Source organism: Phyllostomus hastatus, unplaced genomic scaffold, assembly GCF_019186645.2.
Source record: "Phyllostomus hastatus isolate PE091 unplaced genomic scaffold, TTU_PhHast_1.1 phas_contig_40, whole genome shotgun sequence".
Classification (NCBI taxonomy): Eukaryota; Metazoa; Chordata; class Mammalia; order Chiroptera; family Phyllostomidae; genus Phyllostomus; species Phyllostomus hastatus.
In genome coordinates, this window is record NW_025333872.1 from 87877977 (window position 1) to 87892596 (window position 14620).

General features: G+C 55.2%; 1 protein-coding gene across 4 annotated transcripts in view; it reads right to left on the reverse strand.

The window, feature by feature from the left end:
• Positions 1-2800: 2800 nt before the first annotated feature.
• Positions 2801-14620, reverse strand: part of ZC3H12D (zinc finger CCCH-type containing 12D) — a 28881-nt gene continuing 17061 nt past the window's right edge. For 3 of the 4 annotated variants that reach the window (XM_045843372.1, XM_045843374.1, XM_045843373.1), the window contains 4 exons: positions 13033-13172; positions 9884-10118; positions 6775-6881; positions 2801-5744 (listed from right to left, as the gene is read on the reverse strand). In XM_045843372.1, the coding sequence (XP_045699328.1) occupies positions 4942-5744; positions 6775-6881; positions 9884-10118; positions 13033-13172 (1285 nt within the window). In that variant the 3' untranslated portion in view covers positions 2801-4941. The remainder of the gene's footprint in view (positions 5745-6774; positions 6882-9883; positions 10119-13032; positions 13173-14620) is intronic. The other variant, XM_045843375.1, reaches the window with a different exon arrangement.

Consider the following 14620-nt stretch of genomic DNA (forward strand, 5'->3'; position numbering starts at 1 on the left):
GGCAGGGATGGGAACCGGAGATCCAGGAGGGTAAGAGAGCAAAGGCCTTACGATCAAGCAAAATAGGGGGCCCAGAGGACAGCTGAGTAGGTGATTTTGTGTGAGGCAGGGGTTTGGAGAGAGTGAGAGCCGCAGGCAGGCTCAGCGAGAGAAAGGGGCCAGGCTGGGAGAAACCACCACCGCAAGGAGAGGAACCTCACCTCCACCCTGGGCCCCCGCCCTTCCTGTGGGGGAGGGATGCCTCTGTGAGCCGCCTCGTCAGGAATGGCAGCGCTGAAACTGCCTCTGGAGGCCCAATGTGTCTTGTTTCAATCACGCGTATGCTGTCTTCAAGAGTGGGTCTGACTTCAGATGCAGTTCACGACTCTTGTGGTTTGCCGATCCGGCTTGAGCAATCACTCCCAGCAGCTACAGGTGTGGGCCACACTTTCAACCCGTCAGTCCTGCGGTCGGCCTCGGGTGGTCTGTCAATCACTGTCAGTCAGTCGGGCGTCAGGCAGGGGCCGTCAGTCCGGTAGCTGGTCAGTAAGCACAGCATGGAGCCGCCCCTGAGCACCGCGCCCATCTGCCTTTCTGCTCACTTCCCAGCGCCTGTCCTGCGTCTGCGCCCTGACGGAGGCGTGTCATTCCTGCAGGAGGACAGAGAGGTGGTGTCGTTGCCTCGGGAACTCAGAACAGAGCGATGGCTAAGCTGGGTCGGGCCCTTGGCCCTCACTTCAGTTATGCTGTCAGCTGCCAGGCTGGGCTGCCGGATCTGGGAGCCTCTGAGCTCCAGAGGACATCCAGAAGTGAGTCAAAGGAAACACGGTCACCCGTGGACTCTGAAGAGACACGCTGCCCCCACCCCTCCCACCCCCGCAGGGGGTTTTGTCAGCCGCACACCCAGTGCCGGTCTGGGCACAAGCTCAGCGCTGACCAGACTCCTGCAGGGATACCTCGGGGCCTGGAGCCGCAGGCCCTTCCACCTGCCTCCGGGGGAAAAGCTCTGTTGTCTTTGCGTGGGCAACACAGGTTTTTTCCTGACTAAGGGAAAAAGAGAATCAACACAGTAGCAGTTTTCTCAGGTAGAACCACAGTTGGGGGTGGGTGTGGGTGGGGCCATCCTTAACCCTGATGCATCCCCAGATTTGAACATCATTGTGGGCATTTGTTTTGTCTGCCCAGACTCTGTCCCCACTTCTTCGAAGGAACTGCTCACCATCCTCATCAAGCCCTGAACCCCCACCAACTCTGGGGTCAGAGGGAAGCTGACAGCCACAGTGTCCGTGGCTCATACAGCCAGAGGCCTGGGCAGGAGACCCGGTGGGACCAAGGGTAGCACCTCACAGTGATTGGTCCAGGGGTGGGCACATGACCCAAGCCAGCCAATCAGAATTCTCCCCCAGGATTTTTCTGAAGCTGCTTCTTGAGTCCTTTAGCTAGAAGGACCTGTGCCCAGGCCTGCCCACCTTTGAAAGAGAATAATCCCACACGCTGATGAAAACAGAAGAGAGAGTCCTGCCAGAGTTCAAGCCCCTAATCGCAGCGGCCTCCACTCCTCACCTCTGGCCCCCTGCCACCTGGTTTGTAACCTAAGCGCCTCGCCTAATACAGACCAGGGTACTTGCTGCCTGGCTAGAGCTACCCCCACCGACATCTTGTAGCCAGGGGCCGACTCAGTGTGCGGTTTGCCCAAGCCCCTTGACTTCCCCTTTTTAGCTTCTTGCATCAGAGGCGGGAAGGAAAAGCCAGGAGGCCCACTCGGTCCTCAGCAGATGCAGCGGGCAGTCCCCCGGGGTGAGGCCCCTGGGGGACCAGCATCTGCCGTAAAGTGTGTGCAGCTCCTCTGGGGCTCTGACCCCTTTCACTCAGGGTTTACGAACACACACTCCCAGCGGGGAAGGTTCTTGTCCCACCGGGCAGCTCCGCGGGCTGTGACCTGTGCAGTCAGTCACAGAGGGCCTGCACTTAGAAGGACCTCCTCACAGCTGGTTGGAGGCCCTGCTGTCACTGTCCTGAAATTCTCGATCACTTTTGAACACGGGGCTTTCCGTTCTAATTTTGCACCGGGCCCACGCGTCATAGGTTCTGGCTACGTGCATTCCCTCACGGTGGCATTTGTGATTCCAACTAATCGCCCCATTTCCCAGAGCCCCCTCCCCCATGCCCCATCCCTTCACGTCTGGTTAAGAACAACTCTTCTTCCCCACAGGGGACATTTCTCCCAGAGGCAGGGAGACAGTCGCACAGGCAGCCAGCTGGCCGTCAGCTGCCGGCTCCCTCTCCGAGTGCTCTGTACAGTCCTGGGAACCGGGATTCATTTCATCTGGAACGACGCCCACACAAGTGGCTTCTCTGGCTTCTGCTGTCCCGCCTGGAACCGCCTTCCCCGGGGCCGTGCGGAAGCCGCACCAGTGTAAACGTGGCGGCCCCAGCTCCTCAGACCGGAGCAGTCAGGGACCCGCTGCAGGATCGCACGAATTAGAGGGCCAGGAGCGTCGTTCTGTGACAAAGACACAGCTGAGCGGCCTGTGTCCCTGGAAACAGCCAGCAGAGGCATGTCCTTGCCTTGGGCCTCCTGCTTCTCCAGGAAAAGGCGGATTCCAGCCTCCTCCCCACCCCCACCCCCCAGGGGTGGAATAACAGTGAATAAAGCAGCCAGAAAATAACCTGTCTTCACACCCACCATATTGAACACGAAAAACCAGCCTGGGGGGAAAGGCGACCTGGGAGGGACTGGTATGCGGTGTGACAGTGAAGAGCCCAGGGGTGGGTAAAAGTGATTTATTTCTGGGGCACAGTAACAGCTATGCAACTCAGAACATTTCATTCACCCGTCCTATCCATGTTTTTTTAAAGATTTTATTTATTAATTTTTAGACAGAGGGGAAGGGAGAGACAAAGAGAAGGGGAGAAACATCAGCGGTTGCCTCTCATGTGCCCCCTACTGGGGACCTGGCCCGCAACTCAGGCATGTGCCCTGACTGGGAATCGAACTGGCAACCCTTTGGTTCCTAGGCTGGCGCTCAATCCACTGAATCACAGCAGCCAGGGCCCATCCATGTTTTGTGTCACAAAGACATACCAAGACTTTGGAAAAAAATTCCAAAGGGGATTACATTGAAATGTACTGTTTCTTCACTTGTTTTGTGCTTGTCTTAATCACAGCAAACCAAATAAAATAGCTTTACAGCTTACTAAAACTCAAACTTGTCCTCCCAGGAAGGAGTTTAAACATCTCCACCTGTAAATCCACAATGCAGTGAGTCCATATCAGGAGACAGACCCAGGAGACAAACGCAGCTCTAAAATAAAGCTTGTCATGTCAAAAGAAAAAATATTAAAAAGAAACACCAAAAATAATAAAGTAAAATAAAATAAAAGCCATTGCCAAAAGAAGGAAAGACCAAGAGGGAAATCCAATTTATCTAGAGAGATTGGTGGCCCCTCTTCAGGCCTGAGACCCCCAAACAACAAGGATTCAATCTGGGCGGGGAGAGAAGCGAGGGACAGATCTGTCTGAAGCCACGCTAAGAATCCAGTTTAAAAGGGTGCACGGGCTCACAGACGGGCACAATATCACCAGATCTCCAATGGCAGCAACGACCATGAACTAGAGGTCCAGGAGTGGATTCTTCTGGGGTGCCCCCTGGGCTACGCCAACAATGCAGCCCAGTAACACACCAAGAAGAGCTTCCTCTGCTCTTGCCAGTCTGCAGGAAGCTTGCAGGAGTTGGAGCTGGTTTTCCATTGGGAGGTGCCTCACAGTGTCCACCATAGCCCAGCCACCAAGTTCCTTCATGAACAAACCAGCCGAGACCTGCAGAGCTGAACTCGTAACCCAGAAGGAACGGGCGGACCGCCGCTCAGAGATGCCCGAGGACACAGGGTCCCTGCTCTGGCGACATCATGTGCAACGGTAATTTCATGTCCACTGCACATGGGTGAATCACTTCTCCCCCAAAACTCAAAGCAGTAGCTGGCTGGAAAAAATAGTAACAGTGCAAGGTGGCAGTAAACCTCCATGACTGAGACTCATCCCAGCTCGCCTCTAACCAACCTGGAGGTTTCTGACCACAAGGGTCCGGGTTGTGAGGTGTGTGGTTCAGAAGCCTCCACCAGTTAGAGGGCCTGTACTGGACCCCCATCCCTGAGTCAGACGGGGTTCCCGTCTGTGTCCATGTGTGTATGCCGTGTGCAGGGGGTAAAGGCCGTGCTGGCAGGACCTCAGGACCACGTGCCCCTGCCACACCTCCACAGACCAGCACAGGCACATCAGAGGGGGAAGTGGCGCCCACACATCGAGGCTGGAACTCTGTGCTGCCCGCATGATGTTGTAAGAGAAGCAAGGCATGTGAGAACCGCAAATGCCAAGGCCTCCACTGGCCAACTGACTACCTGTTTCAAACACGATTTGATGCAATGAACGCTTATCGGGATTTCTCAAACTTTTGCCCACCACCCACATTATATTCACATAGGGACACAGGCACACACACGTAACTAACCAAGTGTCACATGGACTTAGCCTGCTGTGTGGTTTTGCTCCGAGACTTCCTGCTCCACTCCATTTCTGGAGTGCCCCACTGCACGGATCCGGTGACCCATCTGTGGGCCCCGACGGCAGCTGGACAGAACAGTCGAGGAGTGGTCCGCAGGAGAGGTCCAGACCAGCCCTGGGAGCCTGGTGGGACTGGCAGTCTACTGGCAGGCAGGAGAAATCACTCCCTCCACAGAGGTAGCCAAGTTTCTGCTGCAGGTCACAGGACTCCAGCAGCAGCCCTGCGTCGTCAATGAGTCACCAAGTGCCACCCACCGTGAGCATGGGTGACGGAGAAGAAGCTGGCTTCCCTGACCATCCTTAAAGAAGGGGCCGCCCACCACAGGTGGGACGGCCCAGGTGTTAAGTGGGCAACCACCAGCCAAGTTGGGACATCACTGACGGTGGCTTGGATTCACTCTTTAGGGGTTTCCCACGGGCGAACCAGACTGTTGGCATCTCTGGATGAGGGCAATGAGCCTGGTGACGTCGGAGACAGCGGGGTACAGGGCCATGACGCTGTCCACTTGGTGGGGCGGGAAGATGCTACAGAGCGCTGTGCGCGCATGCGCACGTGAGTCCGGGTCGCTGGCCGGGGCCCGTGTTGCTGACCCCAAGGGCCCCCACAGGGCGCCTTCACCCCAGCCCAGCTGCGCCCAGGCTGAGCGTCCCGGGAACCGGGTGGCCCCGTGCGGGAGGGCCCACGGGTCGGTAGGCCCCCTTCGCTGGGATAGCAGGTCACTCTGCGGGTCTGCAGGGCGGTCCCCAGCCCGGTCCCCAGCCTGCGCCTGGCCCAGCGGGCCTGACTGGCTCTGGGCATTCGGGAGGCGGGGCTGGGCTGGCAGGGACAACGAAGCCCTAGGGGCCACCCAGTCGGGATAGCGCGACCCGGGCGCGAGGCCGCAGCCGGGGCCTGGGGAGGGCGCCCCGTGGATTCCCGGGTCATCGCTGAAGGCGAGCCGCGAGAGGCCATCCTCGAGGCCCACCACGTCGGCAGGCCGCCTGGCGGGGGGTAGGCTGCGTGTGCCCGGCTCCCGGGGGCCGGGCCAGGCAGCGGCGGGGACACCCCGGTGCTCCGTCCGGCCCCTTGGCCGCTCCTCGTTGGTGCCCACGCCCCGCCAGGTCCGAGTTTGGGCGCGAAGCTCGTCAGCCACTGCCAGCTGCGCCTGGTGTGGCCTCTCAGGGTGGTAGAACTTGCACTTGATGCCGTAGGTGCATTTTTTGCCTGGAAGGGGCAGAGCAGAGAGAAGGCTCTGGGTGAGACCCCAGGCAAGAGAGACTGTGCGGCCTGGTGCGGTGGGCTCCGCGACCTTTTGAGATGGTGCGGGTAAAGCTCCCAGGCCTCGGAGTTATCAGGACTGGGCAGGGCAGGGTGGGGGAAAGTGTGCTGGGCGCAGGCGGGATGCACAAAGGTGCAGTGCCCGCCTATTACAGTAGGGGGCGCTGGGCGCAGTGACTCCCGTGTCAGGTGGGCGAGTGGTACTCTGGGGAACTCCCTTCGGCCAGGGACTGAGACCAACGTCTCCATCCAATGGCCACCGCCTCCACTCTCCCGGGAACCTGTGCATGAGGCCAAGCTTGGGGCGCAGGAGGAAGGGGGCAGTGGGTACTTATAGCATAGGATTGTGCTTCCAGTGCTGCCTCAGTGTCCCTGTTTGGCCACATCCCTTTGCCAACCATTGCCCTCTCCCTACAGGCTGTCCTAACAGGTGATCAAACAATTACCATCGCAACCTGGGCGCCTTTGAGAGTGAAAGGGAGCAGGATGCGCAGAACTAAATGTACGTCACCTTAATTCTGACATGAAGTGACTACCTATCACCTACGGCTTTTTGAACTTCTATGGGCACAGAAGCCAAGGCCTGGGGACATTAGGTAACTTGCCAAAGCAAGTTCGTGAGAGCTGCCGGGAAGGCTGGCTCCTCCTCGGAGGGCTCTGGACAAAAGCCCTAACTCGTAACCGAAAGCATTGACTTACATCCATTAGGGGCGGGGTGGGGGGTGGAGCTACATGGGACACAATGCACTGGGGTGAAGGGACGGAGAGAGGGGAGCCTGGGGGAGGACGGAGCCTCCCTGCTTCCCAGACAGGCTTTGCCCTGTGCATGACCTCTGTATCCCACCCCCCCTCAAAAATACTTCCATGCAACAGGCGCTGTGGACGTCAGTCCATCCTTACAATAACCCTGCCAGCAAACTGCTATTGAGACACAAGGCCCTGAAAAGGGGCCCAAGAGGTGCAGGGTGTCACCCACCATAGGGGCAGTGCTGCCAGGACGGCTCTGGGGGCTTTGGCTTCCGGCTCAGGAAGTTGCTCAGGGTGGGTCCCCGGCGGCCCAGGGGGTCGTCAGGAGGCATGAACCTGGAAAACAAGCACAGGGGGGCCACTGCAAGACCAGCGGGGACTCGACAATTCCACCTGCGTGGTGAGCACCCAGCAAGGGAGCGGCAGCACGAGGCACAGCCTCAGGCAGGCTCCCTGCCAGGGCTCTTCCTGCACCCAGGGGTGTCACAGCGTGCCAAAGCAGCAGAACCCTTCCTCTCACCGAACGCCCTCGGAGTGCGCACAGATCTCAGAACCGCAGCCCCTGGGCCTCCTCCAAGACTCTCTCCCGCTGAGGTTCAAGCCGGCAGGACCAGGATCACCTAGCAAGTCCTTTTCAAATGCAGGTCCCTGGCTTCCCACCAGACCCGCCTACTCAGAATCTCCAGTTGTTCGGGAATCTGCATGTCAACGATGCCCATGTAACTTTTATCTTCTCAAATTGAGGCATAATTGCTCTAGGTCCCCTGGGTCATAATCTGAAAGTGACCTTGGGCTGGTTCCCCTTGTCCTCAACAGAGACAGTCGGAGACCTCGGAGGGGCTACCAACAGCCCTTGTCCTCTGAGCTCCTGGAGCCTCAAACCCCACTTCTGCAGCGTCGCCCCCACTGCTCTGGCACATACTGGGTGGGGATCCCTATTTACAGAGAGCTTGGACCACCCTCCAGGAGTCAGCAGGGCTGTGAATCCCAGCCCCCGGGCAGGCCTGAGCCTCTTTTGCAAAGCTGGGGCTCTGGGTGGGTTGGCCTCAGCTCCCGGCCCGCCTGAACCTGGGCCATGATCTCTGACCCACCCTGCCCCTGCCTGCCCCTTCCCTCCGCCCTGGCATTGGTCTAACAAGGAAGGGAGTTCATCTTCAAGGGGCTCACAGCCCAAAGGGGAAAACAACATTCCTGAGGAGGAAAACTCCCCTGGCTGAGCGCCGTCCACTTTTTATATGAATACTTTTGTTCCCAGGGGACACTCCCAGGTCACAAACAGGCTCTGCGGGAGGGGTGTGGATTCTAAACGGAGGGCCTATGTTTACCAGTTTGTGTCCCCCTAGGGTCCCACCCTGCAGACCCCGTCCACCAGGCTGGCCCGGAGCTGGGCGATCCCGGGCAGCCTCTGCAGCTCAGATCCCAGCTACACAGCTGGCTTCTCAGAGTTGGGCCCCAACCAAGAATCTGGGGAGCCGCCCACTGCGGTTATTAAAAGTTCCCAAAGGCTTCACCTCCTGCTCTCTCCCGGCCTCGCAGCTGCCAGCCGGGTTAAGAGGGCCCTACGGACGTGCCCAAGGCGCTCGGGTAGGCATCCTCGCCCACAGGCAGGCAGGCGGGCGGGCGGGCTCTGCCTCTGGCAGCCAGGCGACCTTCTGGCAGACCCTCAGCAGAGGCCTGTGCGTCAAAAAAACCTTGGCCTGGGCCCCAGGCTGTCAGCAGGCCAGAGGCAGCCATGATCTCTCAGACCTCAGTGAGGGTTTTCTGGAACCCACAGTTACCAGACGTGCCAGATTCCTCCAGGCCTGAGCCGGGGAGAGGGAGCCACCGGCCTTGTGTATGTGGAAATGACCACGGGGGGCTACCACAGGGTAGCTGCCACGAGCATCTGCCTGGGGCTCAGGGGGGGTTCTCCACCTCTACGGCTGTGGGCCCCGGGGCAGTGGGGGCCACAGCATTCCCCTGAGGCCTGTGTCCTGGCCTAGCCTGAGAAACACTGGGTATAATTCTCTCTCGACCCCACAACCATCTCAGACATATGATTAATCCGAGTACGGTTAATGCAGCATAAAGAACATTCAGCTCAGCGAGGCCGAGTGGTTTCCCCACGACACAGAGCCAGTAAACGGCAGATCTTCAGTCCAAAGCCCCACCTCCTGCCTCCTGCCTCCCAACGCCCCAGCTCTTTCCGCCACAGGCTGCTTCCCGGGCTTCTGGGTTGGTCGGGGGCTGGTCTGCCACGTGCAAGTGGCCCAACTCAGCTGACATGTCACCTCCTCCCTCCCCGTTCTCCCTTCCCCAGACTGCAGCCACTCCCTCATCTACAAGGAGCTACTGAGGGCCCGTGAGGTGACAAGCCTGCACGGGCCACAGCACGTGAGACACAGTGCCTGCCTTCACAGAGGCGGGGAGCTTGTCTCAAACCGCACTCCCAAAAGCCAGTGGGGGCGCCCAGAATGAGGACGGCGCCCTCATGGCCTGGAACAGGAGTAAGGTGGGAGTGAAGTCCCGGCTTGCCGTGCCTTCCGCATATCACCCCACCCTGTGCCAGACGAAGACCTGAGCTGCCCTCGCAGGCCCCTAGCCCCTGCCCTCCACGTGCCTGGGTTTGTTTGCCGTGGACCAGTCATTGCTTCCTCCCCAGCTTAGCTCAGTCCAGGGGCCCTCGCCCAGCATCTGCTAAGGCATTTGTGCCTTGCGACTCTCGAGAAGCTGGTGAGTCCAGGACGGACCTGACCCAGGGGAACCAGCCTAGGAGTTAGACGCACCAGGCAGATTCTCTTGAAAATTTCAACCAAAAGGTATTGAAACAGCGTCAGTTCCAAGATCCTGGCAGCCCCAAAGAGGATGCTGCCTACTGCACTCTAAAATTTAAAACTTAAAGGGGAAAAAAAGGAAAACAAAAACAGTGGGGAAAAGTACAACAAAATTCAGATTTCCCCCCTAATATCTGTTCCAGTCCTTTTATTGAAGTAGTAGATCCTTTAAAGATAAAAACAAATACTTCATGGTGCCCCCAAGCCCATGCTTGGCCCACCTGCTGGACACCTCTGTGCCGGGCCAGCTAGATGTGGACATGGGAACAGAGAGGTCACGGACAGCTGGGGCAACACAGCCCTGCTGGAGAAAGCTGGGCACAAAAGAGAGGAGACGCAGAGACTGTGCAGCCTGGGGGAGCGGAGAGGGCGACCTCAGACCAGCTGTCCCCGGGCTGGGCATCCTTTGCTTCCAGCACGGTGTGCCCGTGGCTGCCAGCCCCACGGGGCCTCGGCTGGGTGAGGTGGTTTTCCTCCCGTCACCCCCCACCCCAGCCGTGCCAGGCCCCCTTGGCCACCACGTACCGGTCGTTGACGAAAGAGAACATGAGCAGCCTCTGCTCAATGAACCACTTCCACTCGGGGTTCTCGCTTTGCAGGTCACGGTAGTTGTCGTTGGAGACGATGATGCCATCCCACTCGTAGGCCACCTTCACGATGTAGCGGTCATCGTAGCAGACCACGCGCTTGCCGTTCACCTTGCGGGACGGTGTGTACACAAGCACCTCCTGCCTCTCCAGCTCCTCCAGCACGTGCTGCTCTGGGGGCCACAGGGCGGGGGACAGCATGTAGCAGCTTTCCCAGAGGACTCCCCACCCCTAAGGATCATCGTAAGATCACAGAGCACATTCGGCAACTTGGGGATCCCCTCTGAGCCAACTCCCGCCTCCCCTGCCCTATAACTCAACACATCAGAAGAGTGGGGAGGTCTCGAGCAGAGTAAGCCGGCTGCCATGGGTCAAGAGGGCTCTTGGCTTCTCCCTGCCTCAGTCATTCAACACTGTGCCAGTGAGGTCTGGCCACAGTGATACGGTCACTGCTGTCAGCTTTGCACGTAAGTCTCTGGGTGTAGAAATACAAGGGTTTCTCTAGGGTGTCGCTCTGGGAGTGATACGGCTGAGTGATGGGGAAAGATGCTTTACAAGATAATGCCAGGTGTTTTTCCAAAGTGGTTACATTGGATTATACCCAACAGCCCGACACAGCATCCAGACCACCTCGTCCACCCTAGGCATTCTCGGCTTTTTGAATTTTAGCCAACTTGGTGGGAGCAAAGTGGCCTCTTGTTGTGGTTTGATTTTGCATTTCTGTAGTTACTAATGAGGTCAAGCATCTTTTCTTTCATGTTTATTGGCCAATTTATGTTTTCTCTAAAAGACCTGTTTGTACATTTTGCTCATCTTTATATTGATCCTTTGTCTTTGTCTTATTAACATGGAGGCATTCTCTAACATTCTGTATCAGTTCTGGACAGTCATCCTTCATCAGGAACACGAGATGTCTAGCATCTCCAGTCTGAGGCTCGCCTTTTCATTTTACTGTTCTTGTGGTAACACTAATGAACAGAAGCTTTTATTTTAATGTAGTCAAATTTATGAATCTTTCTCCCACACATCTGCACTTGCTGTGGCTTGTTTAAAAATTCCTTCCCTGCCCCAAAATGATTTCCCCACTCTTTACCCACGCTAGATTTAAATATTGCATAGCTGCTGACAGCTGCTCGGACCATACAGAATAATCTCCATGTTCAGACCATACAGAATAGTCTGGGGCGACCAGTTCTTGTTGGAGAACTGGACACAAGTACTCATGCCCCGCTTCTCATAATCCCACTGAAGTGGCAGTAAAAAAGTAGAAAGGGGGAGGGGGACTTTAATCACATTAAAAATGGGCTTGGGAGCTCTGACTGCCATGGCTCAGTAGGTTGGGTCTCATTCCGCAAAGCAAAGAGTCACCAGTTCAATTCCCAGTCAGGGCAAACGCCTGGGTTGTGGGTTCAATCCCTGTATGGGGCGTGTTCAAAAGGCAACCTATGGATGTTTCTCTCCCTATCTCCCTCTTTTCCCCTCTCTCTAAAAATAAATGAAATCTCTTTTTTAAATGGGCTCGGGGACCGTGGCAAACCCAGAATTTGGACACGTTTTTGGAAGACAGAAAGCAGATAGGACCGTATGGACCCTGCAGTGGCAAGGGAGCCACAGACCAGAACGTGCGCAGGAGGCCGAAGAGGAGCTGAGCCGCTTTCTCTGAGAAGCCCCAGGGCTCCAGGCACCACAGAGGGGGAAGGGAGTCAGCAAAGCCAGGGTGGGGCTAACTGAGGGGCTACCCATGGGGCAGCTGCACCCCCCTTTCCCTGTGCCCAAGGAAAAGGGAAGCGGAGCTCTAACTTGCAAGAGGAGGTTCCCACGTGGCTTTTGACCACCTAGAACAGTAATTTTCGTCCAATGGGCTGCAAGAATTTTTAAAACATACGTGTGCCGTGACACACTGGATGACTAGTGGGTGTCAGGTGTGGCACGCTTTAAAACTTCTTGCGGCACACTGGTTGAAAAGTGCTGTCCTGGAGCAAAACCATCATCATCGTGGCACCGGAAGGTGTGGCAGCTGCGGGCGCCCAAATACCCGCCCGCCCCTGCACCACCCGCGGTGGTGCTGCCGTCAGGGAAAGGTCCACATTCTAAGAGAGAAAGCCCATGGCAACCGCATGGATATTTATATCCATGCGGTATATAACTATTTATATAAATAGTTAACCAATCTGATTTTTTCTTCACAAGTAAAAACTGGCAACCAAAAGATCACCAGATTTTTAAGAGGAAGACACAATGGCACATAAAAGAAAGAGCTAGAAGTAGAGGTGAATAAAGAGAACTGCCCAGAGGAAAAATAAATATAATTTGTGGAACTTAAGATAACTGGTGAAAGTCTATAGGAATAGTAAAGAATTATTATAGAAATAGTGAAAAAGATACTGCATCCATAAGACAAGAATAGCATTTTTATCTACAAAGTAGAGAATCCAAAAGAGAAGTAGAAGCAATTGGTAAGTATTTATGGAATTAACAACAAACATTTTTGGTAAAAAGGCTGGAAGACAAAGTCAAAGAAATCTCCCAGAATCACCAGGAGGCCAATCCTACCCTCATTGACTTGGCCGAAACAAAGCTAGTGGCATAGCATCTGACTTCTTGTTATATAGTTTTAAATAATCCTATCTAAGAATTAAAAATAAAGAATTCCCTGGATCTCCGTCTCCCCCCACTTTTTTAAAATGAAGATACTAGACTACGGATTCAATAAACAAATATGGTATCATCAGGCCAAATGAATGTCGCTTTCAGATCCTATATCCTATGAGGGGTAGATACAGATCCAATCTTTCTGCAGTGTTAACGGCTGTAAAACACAATTATTCTTGAAACTTAAATTCACATTAAAAGATAAAGTAATTTGCTCATTCGTCTACTCAACAACTACATATTGAGCACCTACTCAATGCCAGGTGTCATGCTAGGTGGGCACAGAGTCTGTGCCTTCACAGAGCTCCTAGAACAGTGCGGAAGGCAGACATCAGCAAACAAATAGCCACGTGGAACACAGACTGTAAATAACTGTCAGGAGACTACTGAGCAAAGGTGACTAGAACCTCGTGAGCATGTATCTGCCCCGCATACCTCTAATAGGAGTATCAGCTCTTGGTGGTTCTTTCCTCCAGGACGGGACAAAAACTTTGATGTAGGTGTGTCCTCTCTCCCTGAACCAGTCCACAGCCAGCTGGATGCCCCGGCAAGAGAAGGCTTCTTTGTTTCCATGGCTACAATGGGAAAACAAAGAATCTGTAGAGACACAGAAAGGGTTTCTAGAGAGTGATTTCCCCCAGGAATATCCTGAATCATAGTCTCATAATCAATGGGGATCAGACAAAGGTACATTTTTAAAAACAGTTCATTCTTTGCACAAAATACATCTCTTAACTGGAACCACGTAGCTTCTGATAGTTGGTAGAGGGTCTTGAGCTCCAGGGTGAGAGCATTCCAAGGATTAATTGACCAGATTCTCTCATTAACCGAAGCTAATAAGTCAACATAAAATGGGTGACAGTAGTCATCTGCAGAACACTCTCACACTAAGAGAGGGTTGTAACTATGTTATTGGTCTTCCCAAGTGCAAGCAAGGAGGTCAGTGTGCCCCATAAATTCCACCAAAGACATCAATGACGGCAGGAAGGAGGGAGCGGTGTGAGAGGAGGCTCAAGATCAGACAGAGCCTTGTGAGCTTTACTGAAGACTTTGCTTGCTCCTAAGAGGAACGAGAAGTCATAGATGGGGGTACCCGTGAGAGACATGATGGGACCCAATGCATGTTTCAGAAAGTTCGGTCTGGCAGCACAGAAGACGGTAAGTTGGAAGGGAGCAAGAGTGGGCGCGGGGTACCAGTTAAGAAGCTGTTGTATTCATCAAGGCAAAAACGGATGGTGACTTGGGCTGAGTGTGTGTTGGTACATAAGGGAGTAGGTGAACCTGAGAGATATTTAGAAGGTGAAATCTCTAGAATGTGATGATTGGGTATAAATGTCTGGCTTGTGTAACAGGACAGTGGACTTTTCACTGAGACAAGGAATTCTGGGGGAGGACAGGGTTTAGAGGCAAAGATCCCACGTTTGGTCGTGGACAAGTACTGAGTTGGAGACAAGTGTGGAAACAGTGGGTTCAAGCAGCAGCTGCAGCCGCCACATGGAAACAATTGCGTGGAGATGGAGTGGGAGGCCCAGAGCTGGCCCTGGAGAAACTCTAGAACTCAACGGCTGGCTACAGGCAGAGGAGGACAATCTTGCAGAAAGAGAGAAAGGACATGAACCAGAAGAGTGCTGCACTGCGGAAGCCACGGGAAGGAGGCAGCCGAATGCTGCTGCAGAGGAACTGCAGAGGACGGATGAGGCCTGGAAATAACCCTCGGACTTAGTCAGTGGGGGTCAGTGGTGTTCTGCTGGATCGATTTGAACTGAGAATGCAGAGTCAGTTGGACTTAGCTGTGGAAGGGACGCAGCCTGGCCTCGAGATGAGATCACTAGGTGCTCACTGCCTCCGGCTCAGCCGCCTGCACCTTGTCCTGCCCCTGCACCTTCCTCCACTCCCCCCACAGAGCCGCCTCACCAGCCCATCCTCTCCTCTTGGCCAGTCCATCCCTCTCCTCCCTTAGGCCTCAGCTTCATCCCTGCTTTCTCTGGAAGCCATCTCCCCAACTCTAAAGCCTGTTGGACCC